This window comes from Carcharhinus amblyrhynchos, chromosome 3 (assembly GCF_965287045.1).
Source record: "Carcharhinus amblyrhynchos chromosome 3, sCarAmb.v2.hapA, whole genome shotgun sequence".
Lineage (NCBI taxonomy): Eukaryota > Metazoa > Chordata > Chondrichthyes > Carcharhiniformes > Carcharhinidae > Carcharhinus > Carcharhinus amblyrhynchos.
The window spans coordinates 74,869,729-74,881,899 of NC_137326.1; the positions used below are offsets into that span (position 1 = coordinate 74,869,729).

The window sequence follows — 12,171 nt, forward strand, 5'->3', positions numbered from 1 at the left end:
CTCCAGTCCTCATATCACAAGTCAGTGGGAGGAGTTTTTTTTGTTAGATATTGTAACAGTACTTCAGTGGCTGCAAGGCATGGTGGGCTGTGTTTTGTGAAAGGTGCTGTATAAGCACTGAGAATAATCACCATAGAAATCCTACAGTGCAGAAGGAGGCCATTCGGCCCATTGAGTTTGCACCAATAACAATCCAATCCAGGTCCTATCCCCGTAACCCCACATTTTTGCCTCGCTAATTTCTCTAACCTGCGCATCCCAGGACACTAAGGGGCAATTTAGCTTGACCAATCTACCTAACCCGCACATCTTTGGACTGTGGGAGGAATCTGGATCTCCCGGAGTAAACCCACGCAGACACAGAGAGAATGTGCAGATTCTGCACAGATAGTCACCCAAGCCGGGAATCAAACCCAGGTCCCTGGATTTGTGAGGCAACAGTACTAACCCATGCAGTATAAATACATCTTTGGAACCTTGAGAAGTGTCAGAGTCATGTTAAATACTAATGAAACTTGCTGCAGTTTTATAGACTCTTGGTGAGCTGGTGTATGGAGTATTGTGTACAGTTTTGGTCTCCTTGCCTAAGGAAGAATAAAGTTGTTAAAGAGGGAATGCAATGAAGTTTTCCAGACATATTCCTGGGATGATGGGATTGTCCCAGGAGGAGAGATTGAGGAGTTCAGAAGAATGAGAGGTGTTCCTATTTAAACGTGCAAAATTCTTACAGAGCTTGGCAAGATGAATACGGGAAGGATGTTTCCCCTGTCTGAGGATGTCTAGAACCAAGGGGACACAGTCTCAGAATAAAGGGTAGGACATTTTGGACTGGAATGAGGAGGAATTTCTTTACTCAGAGGGTGGTAAATCTTCGTAATTCACTACTTCAAAGGGCTGTGGAGGATCAGTCATTGAGTTTCTAAAAGACAGAGATTGATAGACTTTTCAATATTAAAATCATGAAGGGATGCAGGGGTAGTGTGTGCAAATGGTGTTGAGGTGGAAGATCAGCCATGATGGTGAGGAGGCTTGAGGGCCTGAATGCCTATTGCTCCTATTTCCTTTGTTCCTACAAGCTTGAGCAACAGTAAAGTTGTTTTATACGCACAATGTGTGTGACTTGCAACTGCAAAATTGGCTTTTCCCCACTTGTGGGGCTGATACCAGAGAAGAGGAACTGACTGAACACGAAGCCTGACACAAGACTGAAGTTCTCCGCTTAGAACCTGACATCACCTCATTGACGTCTCAGTGAAAGAAATGTCATCCTTTCAGTTCGTTCTGATAGGGTTTTTTTGCACCAAGCAGAAGTGGGAGTCGAGTCAGTCAGTGGTCTCTGGAGTCTTTTGCCTCCTAAATGATCTGCGGATGACAAGAGTTTGAGAACGACTGAGCTAACACTGCCAGGTGATTGTGTGTCAGGAACAGGTACTTTTGTGAAACTAGGTAGTTCATAATGGAGTTTGAACTGTTCACAGTGAGTGCTAAGAGCCTGGAGTCCACACACTGCAAGCTTTTCCAAGCTGCAATCCTCTGCCCTGCTTGTTGACTCGAGCTGTTCAGCACCGCAGGGTTTAGCTTTCAGTTCCTTCAGCAAAGTGGTTTCAAATTCAAAAACAACAACTTTCACTCAGAGGAAACAGGCACCACCTGTTGTTAGACTCGGTTGCAGACTGACAGAAATGTCGAAGAATACACATACTGTAATCATTTATCGAGTTCATTTATGCTTTGAAGTGCTTCTTGCGAAGTTGGAGCTATGGAATGGGAATAGGTTGCGCTTTACAATTAAAACATTTCAAGAGTTGTTAGCTCTAACATATGTGCACACCTGCACATGCAATTCATGCACATGTGCACTGATACAGTGCCCATGCACACATATATGCATACTTATGCATGCACATGCAAATACACACATGCACACCCGCATGCACATGCACATTCACGTGCAGGCACACACACAAACTCTGCATGGACTCCATACAGACTCTCACACCCTCACACACATACATACACACACATAAGACACACACAGCCACACAAACCTGATGTCCCACACTGCACACATGGGTGGACACACACACAAATACACTTCTGATTCTCTTGTTCATTGACTGAACCATCTCTAACAACCCCTTTCTGTGTTGCAAATTCTTTGCTATTTCCGTTTAAACAAGGCAAAGCTGTTGAGAGCCTAAACCTAAGCAGTGATAAACTATTTTAATCAGGCCCCTCAGTTTATTAAGCTAGTTTATAAAACTGTCTTTGAGACGCATTAAGATAGATGCCAGCTAAAGGATAAAGAAATAAAGCTACCATAAAGGGATCTTCTTTATACACAATTCTTCAGAAATAAATTATTGCTGGGAGACCTATCAGTGAGATACTGTGAGGGAATGTGACATGCACTAAATCATTTGAAAAATAAATTGAATTTAACAAAATGTAAATATTATGAATCACAAGCAAGAACTCTTGCCACCTGGTATTCAAAAAACATTTCTAGCAAAGGGTCTGCACAGAATTTCACAATGTAGAGATGCCGGTGTTGGACTGGGGTGAACACAGTAAGAAGTCTCACAACACCAGGTTAAAAGTCCAACCAATTTATTTGATAGTAATCTCACAAGCTTTCAGAAATGGTGTTCCTTCGTCAGGTTGTGGAAGGTTCTGATCAAAGAAGGGCAGTCACACACAGTTTACAGAATACTGATTAAAATGCAAGTCTTTACAGCTGAGTGGAGATAGCATTAAGCATAGGTTACAGAGATGTGTATTGTCTCCAGACAGTACAGTAAGTGAGGTTTTGCAAACCCAGGCAAGTCACGGGGATTACAGATAGTGTGACATGAACCCAAGATCCCTGTTGAGACCGTCCTCATGTGTGCGGAACTTGGCTGTCAGTCTCTGCTCAGCGACTCTGTGCTGTCGTGTGTCGTGAAGGCCACCTTGGAGAATGCTTACCCGAAGATCAGAGACCAAATGCCCGTGACCACTGAAGTGTTCACCAACAGGAAGGGAACAGTCTTGCCTGGTGATTGTCGAATGATGTTCATTCATCCGTTGTTGTAGCGTCTGCGTGGTCTCCCACGCAGACAAAGGGGAATAGGGAATGGAGAGAGGGTAATAGGGAATCGAGAGAGGGGAAAGGGATTGGAGAAAGGGCAATAGGGAATGGGGAGAGGGCAATAGGGAATGGAGAAAGGGAAATAAGGAATGGCGAGAGGGGAACAGGGAATGGAGGGAGGGAAATAGGGAATGAAGAGAGAGCAGTAGGGAATCAGGAGAGGGGTAAAGGACTGGAGGTAGGGGAATAGGGAATGGGAAGAGGGGAATAGGGAATGGAGAGAGGGGAAAGGGAATAGAGAGCGGGCAGTAGGGAATTGAGAGAAGGAAATAGGGATTGGAGAAAGGGAAATAGGGAATGGAGAGAGGGCAATAGGGATTGGAGAGAGGGAATGGGAATTGGAGAAAGGGGAATAGGGAATGGAGAGAGGGGAATAGGGAATGGGAAGAGCAGAGCAGGGAATAGAAAGAGGAGAATAGGGAATAGAAAGAGGGGAATAGGGAATGGAGAGAGGGGAAAGGGAGTGGAGAGGGGGCAGTAGGGAATGGAAAGAAGGCAATGGGGAATGGAGAGAGGGCAATGGGGAATGAAGAGAGAGCAATAGGGAATCAGGAGAGAGGAAAAGGACTGGAGAGAGGGGAATAGGGAATCTAGAGAGGGGAATATGGAATGGAAAGAGAGGAAAGGGAGTGAAGAGAGGACAATAGGGAATGATGAGAGGGGTAAAGGAATGGAGAGAGGGAAATAGGAAATGGTGAAAGCAGAATAGGGAATGTAGAGAAGAGAATAGGGATTGGAGAGAGGGGAATATGGAATGGAAATAGGGAGTAGAGAGCAGGGAATAGGGATTGGAAAGGGGAATAGGGACTGATGAGAGAAAGATAGGGATTGGCGGGAGTGGAATAGAGAGAGACAGGAATAGGGATTGGAGAGGGGAATAGAGAATGGAGAGAGTAAAGACGAGGGAATGGAGAAATTGGTCCAAGGGCTGGGGAACAGGTAGCAGGTAGCGCTGAATGGGGAGCTGGGAACAAGGAGTAGAGATTTGTTAAGCAAAAGATGAGCTTTAAAATTGGATGCTGCTTCGCGTCGGTTTTGCTAAGGATAACGCGTTTGGGAAATAAGAACTAGCCAGTCAGCAAGTGATAGAGATCAAATTACTGTGTATTGGATGGTCTGCAGATTAATCTCTTCCATTTGGGGTAAATTTGTGCCCATTGTCTGAGGAGAGGTTAATCCTAATACTTGCAATAGACTAATCCATGTAAACTGGGGGAGAGAATCACAGACTTGATGGAACTGAGACCCTTCACAACGTGGGTGTGCTGAGCTCGGCAGGTTACATGTAGATTAATGTTTGTGGATCTAGTGCAGCCCAGTCCAAACAGAATGGAACTGGAAGGATAGGTTGGATCTCAAAAGATTCAAAGTTGATTGATTGCTGTAGATTGGGGGTAAGTTGATCCATGCATTTTGAAAAGTTTGAAGACAGATTGATCTCTGCTAGTTGAATTGTGTTCTGGGAGGTTAGAGATTGCTCTCTCTTTATAAAGATTTCTGCAGACTGGCACTCCATTGAATCCATGCAGGTGGGTTTCTTCAGATTAAAGCATCACCTCCTCAGGTTAAGGGAATCTGGAATGGCCCTGCAGATTGAGATTAGGTAAAACCAGATAGATTGGAGTTGGATTGGCCTCCAAACGTTGGAATTAACATTCACAAACTGGGAGGGGAAATTTGAAACTGTAACCACACCCAGACTGATTGTGAGTAATGCAGCCCTGGACATTGGCAGGGTAAATTAGTTGTGCTGATACAAAGATGTAGGATTATTTCTTTTGCCAAAAGACATATGAATTATTTAAAAAGGGTGAATCATGACCTCATTCACGTCCCTTTAGATTTCATACAGAAAAAAATGTATGGGGCCCCATTTGAAAGAACTTAAAATAAATCTCAGCACAAAGACCATTGACTTGTTTTTTAAGTGATATGACTTTGTCTAAGATATTGATGCTCAATCATATATGTTTCTACATAATTTAGCTTTCCAGAAATATTAACTGATACCTGCTTCTGCTTATTGATAATGAGGACTGAGAGTCACACCTTAACTCCACATTATTGACTGTGTGCAGCTGTGTGTATCTCCATGTGTTACTGGAGTTTATGTGTTTACATTCAGTAATGCAGCGATGAGAGTGACCCTACATATATGATACAGTTTGGAGAGGATTGTTAGATCATGGAAACACTGAGGGGAGCAAAACCCAGAGTCGTTTTTTTAAAGTGATGTGGATAAATTTATGGATATGGAAAGGAAATGGGGGAAGAGACATGAAGATGGGCCTATTTTACAGTGATTATTCCAGAGGTACAAACAGTCATAAAGTCTCCTTTATACTGAAAAATAATTGGACAAATATATTTGCAGTTGTACACACTGTGCATGTGTGTGTGGGTGTGTATATATTTTTGTGTGTTTTTGTTTATGTTGCCATATTTGTGTGCATGCATCTGTTTGTGTGTCTGTATGTTATCCATCTGTTTGGGTACGTGTCTGTGCTGGTTCATATTTGTGTGGTATGTATGTGTGAATGTGTGTGTACACACCAATGCGTCTGTGTGTGTGCTTGTGTATGGGTGTATCTGCACCTGTAAGTGTACTGTGTGTGTATGTGTGTGCACATATGTACATGTGTGTTTGTGGAATGCATGCCCTTTTATATAAAAGTCACCATGGGAATATTGATTGATAGAAGCTTACAGTTTTTGACATTCCATTCCTTTGACAATTAATTTGACAAAAGGAATGCTATACATTAGCTATTATTTCACTAATGTAATAGTAGTTTTCAGGCAAAGAGACCTATGTGTGTTTACATTTAAATCATGCATATATACATTTAGAGATTAGGTGTGTCTGTGGTCAGACACACATTAGTATCTGGTGTTACTGGGTGTGTGTGAAACACAGGAACACATGTTTTGTCTTTTGAGCAGTCCAATATTCTTTCACCCACAGGCATCTCTGCAGACCCTGTCACAACCGAGAGAAAGCAAAGCGTCTTGGCCAGTATATCTGTCAGAAGTGCCACCTCATCATTGATGAACTGCCACTGATGTATAAGAGTGATGCTTATCACGCTGATCATTTCAACTGTACCCACTGTGGGTGAGTTAGAATAACAAATCATTCATTCATTATATGAGAATATCTATTGACTGTTGAATTTAGAATACACACCAATCATTATACTATACACATTGTGGGTCAAATGCCAGGCAGTGACCATTTCCAACAAGAGAGAATTTAACCATCGCCTCTCAGCATTCAATGCATTAGCCTCACTGAATCCCTCACTATCAATAACCTGGGAGTTACCATTGACCAGAAACTAGCCATAAAAGAATCACAATGACTACAACAGCAGGTCCAAAGCTGGTAATTCTACAACAAGAATCTCACTTTCAGGTTCTCCAGAGCCTGCCCAACATCTCTCCGCTTGCCTGGATGAGTGACAGCCCCAAGAAGCTCAATAATACCCAGGTCAAAGCAGCCCTCTTGACCAACATCCTATCCAGTACTTTTAACATTCACTCCCTCCACCATCAATGCACAGTTGTAGCAGCGTATGCCATCTATAAGATGCACTGCAGCAACTCTCCAAGGCTCCTTCAGCAACATTTTTCAAACCTGTGATCAGCACCATGTAAAAGAACAAAGGCAGCAGATGTATGGGAGCAGCACCACTACATGGGCAGCGGCATTTTACAATGGCGACCCAGCACTACCTTCTCAGGGACAATTAGGGATGGGCAACATCTGCTGGCCTAGTCAGCGACACGCACATCCCATGCAAAAATAAAGAAATCCCCCCTGTGCCTTAGACATGCCATTCCTCGATTATTACTTATATTAGTGATGTTCCCTGCTTGTGTAGAAAAGACTGACTATTCCCATGGATCTCAATCCATTAGTAATTATATTTAATATCATGTCCATTTTCTGACTCCACCTCTGGACTGTGCCACCCAATCCCTTCAATTCTCCACTCTGCTGTCTTTTTAATGTGCTAGCAATGTTGAGTCACAAGTAGCTTAATTGGCCATGTAGCATACATTTATCTGTGATTTCTGAAAAAGAAATGGAGATGTTGGAAGTTTAAGGCTGTTTGAGTTATCACTGAGATTATGTCCGGCAATTTTCAGGAAGGAGCTGACTGCCGAGGCTCGAGAGCTGAAAGGGGAACTGTACTGCCTCCCGTGCCATGATAAAATGGGGATCCCAATCTGCGGAGCCTGTCGCCGGCCTATTGAGGGGCGAGTGGTGAATGCCCTGGGGAAACAGTGGCATGTTGAGGTGGGTGCTCATTATCAAATGGTGCCAGTGAACTCCAGGAATCGACAATTTAGCAGAGACAGTGGCATAGTAGTAATGCCACTTGACTAGTAAAGAGACCCAGGCTTATGCTCTGAGGACATGGGTTCAAATCCCACCATGGCAGATGGTAGAAGTTGAATTCAGTTAATGAATCTGGAATATAAATCTAATCTCAGTGATGGTGATCATAACAACTGCTATTAATTGTCCAAAAAACCCATCTGATTCACTAGTGTCCTTTAGGGAAAGAAATCTGCCGTCCTTACCTGGCCTGGCCTACATGTGACTCCAGACTTACAACAATGTGGTTAACTCTTAACTGCCCTCCAAAATGGCCTAGCAAGCCACTCAGTTCAAGGGCAATTAGAGATGGGCAATGAGTGCTGCCCCAGCCAATTACCCCAGTGATGCCTACCTCCCATGAAAGAATGAAAAAAAGGGGAACACCAGAGACTGGAAGAAGTTAAGGTTAAAGCTTTTTCTAGGCCTTGTGAATGATTCCATCCCTGTCCTTGCTTGCTGTCTCAGGCTGAATCACACTGTCCTACTGACCCTCAGATGAGTTTTCAATAACATTTTCACGCCGTCACTAAGACTGCCTTCATCTCTATTGCTCGTCTCTGCTCTATCTCAACTCCTCTGTTGCTGGAACACTCAACCTTATCTTTGTTACTTCTGGACTCTGGATTCCAACCCACCCCAGACTGCCCTCCCATTTTCCACTTTCCTGAAGCTGGAGCCCTTCCAAATCTCTGCTGCCTATTACTCTAATTGTACCAACTCCCCATCACCCATCAAGCCTTTCTTTATTATCTGTCCTGGCTCCCCATCCAGCAATGCTTCAATTTTAAAATTCATAGCTTTCTTTTCAAATCTCTCCTGGCTTCACCTCGCCCTATCTCTGTAATCTCCAGCAGGCTTGCAGCCCTCTGATTCTAGCCCTTTAAATACCCCTGGCCTCAATTGCCAAGAGTTCCAAAAGCTAGTGGCGTTTGCTACAAATAAACCTGTTGGACTTTAACCTGGTGTTATGAGACTTCTTACCCCAGTTCAACACCCACACCTCCACATCTCAATTGCTCCAACATTGGTGGCTGTACCTTCATCTGCCTAAACCCAACACTCTGGAATTTACATCCTAAACCATTCCGATTCTCCAACTCTTTCTTCCTATTAGGCTGTTCTTAAAATCTGCCTTTTCAACCAAACCTTTATTCATTTATTCCAAGGCTTAATTTAATCTAATAACAGTCCTGTGAAAGCCCATGTTGTAGGTGCTTTATAAGGACATGTTGTTGAAGTATTTGCTGTCCATGAAGGCAATATACACCAATTGAAATGGTTCACAGTTTTTAGCCAGTGTGTTAATCACACTGGGAGTCTTCCAAGATCAATAATGAACCAATACTCAGTAATTGGAATGTTTCAAGGCGGACTCTGAAAATGTGCTGATAATGTGTCCTCCTTGAAAAATTTCAGAAGAGGCAAGTGTGTTGAGCACTGAGGTACAGTGTGGAGGAGAGTCTGACAAGCCTAGGAAGCCCTGGAGCAAACAAAAGCCATTCATCCATCATGGGATAGTTCATGCAGGATTCCCATTGTGGGAACAGCCTCTGCCCCACACCTGTTCTCATTTCCTTCTTGTAGATACATATGGCCAAGTTTACGATGCGCTTCTTGTGAATATTTGGTGCAGAAATGGGATCAGCTCTGAGGAAATTCCGGGCCTATTTATTGGAAAGACTGAAGAGGAGGGAATAGAGATATTTAGGGCTGGATGATCTTTGGCTGGAGGGTTAGCAGCAAAGTGACCACTTACACGAGATGCTGCTGCTAACCCGTCTCCTTCTGGAGATCCAGTTATTTGTAAGGTGAGCTTAGAGCAGTAATGCTGCTCATCAGGTCACTGGCACAGCACGGAAAGGAGACAGAGAGTTGCTGCAGCCCTTAAAATGCTGTGGTTCCCTAATTGGTCATATCTTTCTTGATATGAGCCATATTGAGTGCTTTGTGTGCATCTTTCTCATGTTGTGGAGAGGAGAGAAGACTCTCTTCAACGTATAGCAGGAAGCTGAGGTCAGTTGAAGTGAGTGTAAGCCAGTTTCAGTGAGAGATTGCAGTGCCATGACCGCTCCTTCCTGTACCTTCCACATGGCTGTGTAGTTACTGGAGTGGAAGGGAGGAAAATTCACTGATCTCCTTAATGCCAGCAGTGTGGCAGGCTGGGAAAAAGCAATGGTCCCAGATGAGAAGCAAATGGGAAATATCAGTTTCCAGGAGACATCATTGCCTGAGGTCCCAACATTCCCTGTTGTAATTCAAGACATATTCAACAATGTCTGCAAAAGTCACAGTCTTCAACACTAAGAAAGACTACGTCAGCTGGTATTAGGAAATGCCATCACCTTCACATCATCACCATCCTGGCTTGTAAATATGTCACTGTTCCTTCACTGTCGCTGGGTCAAAATCCTGGAACTCCCTCCCTAACAGCACTGTGGGTGGACCCACATCTCAGAGACTGGAGTGGCGTTCAGGGAGGCAGCTCATCACCACTTCTCAAGAGCAATTAGAGATGGGCAATAAATGCTGGCCTAGCCAGGGACACCCACATTATGAGAATGACTATAGAAGATCCTGCCTCATTTAATGACTTTGACTCTGTTCACTTCCTGCAGCATTTTGTTTGTGCAAAATGTGAGAAGCCATTTCTGGGACATCATCACTTTGAGCGGAAAGGACTGGCCTATTGTGAGAAACATTACAATCAGGTACTGCCTTTACATATACATTGATTATTATTGATTCTGCACCCTCTCCATCCCTTCTCCCCTATGTACTCTATGAGCAGTATGTTTTGTCTGGATAGTATACAAGAAACAATACTTTTCACTGTATACCAATGCATGTGACAATAAGAAATCAAATCAAATCAAAGACTGTTACTGAAGGTGGTACAGGTACTAACTGTATTGTTGATATTGCCAGCAAGTTACATTGGGCAACACTATAAATGCTGAAAGTGTTAAAAGATCGTAGGCCATTCAGCCCTTTTGAGCCTGTTCAGCTGTTGAATGTGATCACGGCTGATCTGAAACGTAACTCAATCTTGGTTCCATATCTCTTTATACCCCTGGCCTGTCAAAAATCCATCAATCTCATATTGAAAATTAATCACTGTACTCGTGTCATCTGCTTTTCACAGAGCGAGCTCCACACTTTGACTGCTCTGTTCTGTGATTTTTCCTCTGAATCTCCTGGCTCAGATTTTAAAGTCACATACCTTGTCTTCGGCTATACTCCTACCAACAGAAAAAGCTTCTTTCCATCTGTCCTATCAAATCATCAGAAAATTCTATATCTTCAACCAAATCACCCCTTCACCTTTTATATTGGTCTATTTCATGTAATCTTTTCTCAAAATCTAACTTTTTGTAAATTGGTAACACACTGGTACATCTGCACTGCACTCTGACCTCAACCAATCCAGCCCTTCCAAAGGTCCGATGCCCAGAATGCTTTGCATTACTGTACATGTGGTCTAAACAGACTTTTATATAACTGATGAAATATCTCTTCTCCTTTATATTCTCGCCATCTTTTTATAAAGGCTAACATTCAATTAGTCTTTCTGATTATTTTTGTACCTAATTACCACAATTTAATGGTGATAATGTCACATTGTAATTTGCAACCTTATATTATTTACAGGACTTTAATTGATGTGGAGCATTGCCAGGTTAGCTATGTTGCCAGCTGTTAGTATGAATATAATATTGGTTTGTGTTCCTGTTAACGTCACTGATCTGGTGCTTATGTTGATTGTAGCTCAATATTTTTGAATGTTATTTGCTATGTTGCTGCCTAATCTAGCCAATATTGTCCTTATTTGCTGATTGTTGTTACTGTTTGTGTTATTAGCACCAATGATTGGATTACTGCTCAGTGTTAATTGTTACCAATACTATTGTTGGTTGTTGTTGAGTTTTACTGACTGTTTCTGACTCTGTTGAATTTTGTTGACCATTTTATTATTGACCAGTGCCAACAATGAGTAATTACTGTTCTTGGCTGGGAGCAAGTTTCAGCTTGATTTGGTTGATAGTAGTCATGCCTCTTGGTCAGATGGTTATAGGTCCAAGCCCCACTCCAGGACTTGAGTATGTTAGTCCACTAACTTCAGTGCAATACCATGGGAGTGCAGCATTTTTGGAGAATTGAACTTGTCCATTATCAATTATTTCTGTTAACCTGGCTTTCTTGCTTAGCTCCTTTTCTGTTGGATGCACTCACAGATCTTCTCCCAGATTTTGGTTTAGACCCTCCAAACATTTACCTGTGATCAATGGCATTTAGACCCCATTTGGTGGTGTCATTTTTTTGCTTCTACCTTAGAGCCCAGTCACTTTCCCAGGTTCCATTAGTGCACTGATCAGCACTAAGTTGGATCAATGGATCATTTCAGATTTTTGTTCATTTTGCTAAATATTTATTAGATATTTTAAAAATTCCATGCATATTATCAACAATCCATAGTTAATTCTTTTATTCGTACCTCTAGCTCCTCCATTTTAGGTGGTGATATATTTCGCCTTAATGGGTTGAATCACCTCCTTCTGATCCGCAGTGTCTCAATGGCTCTCTTTTGTTATGTCATACAGATTCCAGAGGGAAGGCTTGTGTGCAAGATAAAGGACATCAATTATGGCTGGAATTC

General features: G+C 42.7%; 1 protein-coding gene across 4 annotated transcripts in view; it reads left to right on the forward strand.

Moving 5' to 3' along the window:
* The window catches only part of LOC145340853 (LIM and senescent cell antigen-like-containing domain protein 2), a 98,478-nt gene that overhangs the window by 70,439 nt on the left and 15,868 nt on the right, over positions 1-12,171 (forward strand). For all 4 annotated transcript variants that reach the window (XM_080185309.1, XM_080185308.1, XM_080185310.1 and 1 more), the window contains 3 exons: positions 6,096-6,245; positions 7,283-7,433; positions 10,133-10,225. In XM_080185309.1, coding sequence (XP_080041435.1) covers positions 6,096-6,245; positions 7,283-7,433; positions 10,133-10,225 — 394 coding nt within the window. The remainder of the gene's footprint in view (positions 1-6,095; positions 6,246-7,282; positions 7,434-10,132; positions 10,226-12,171) is intronic.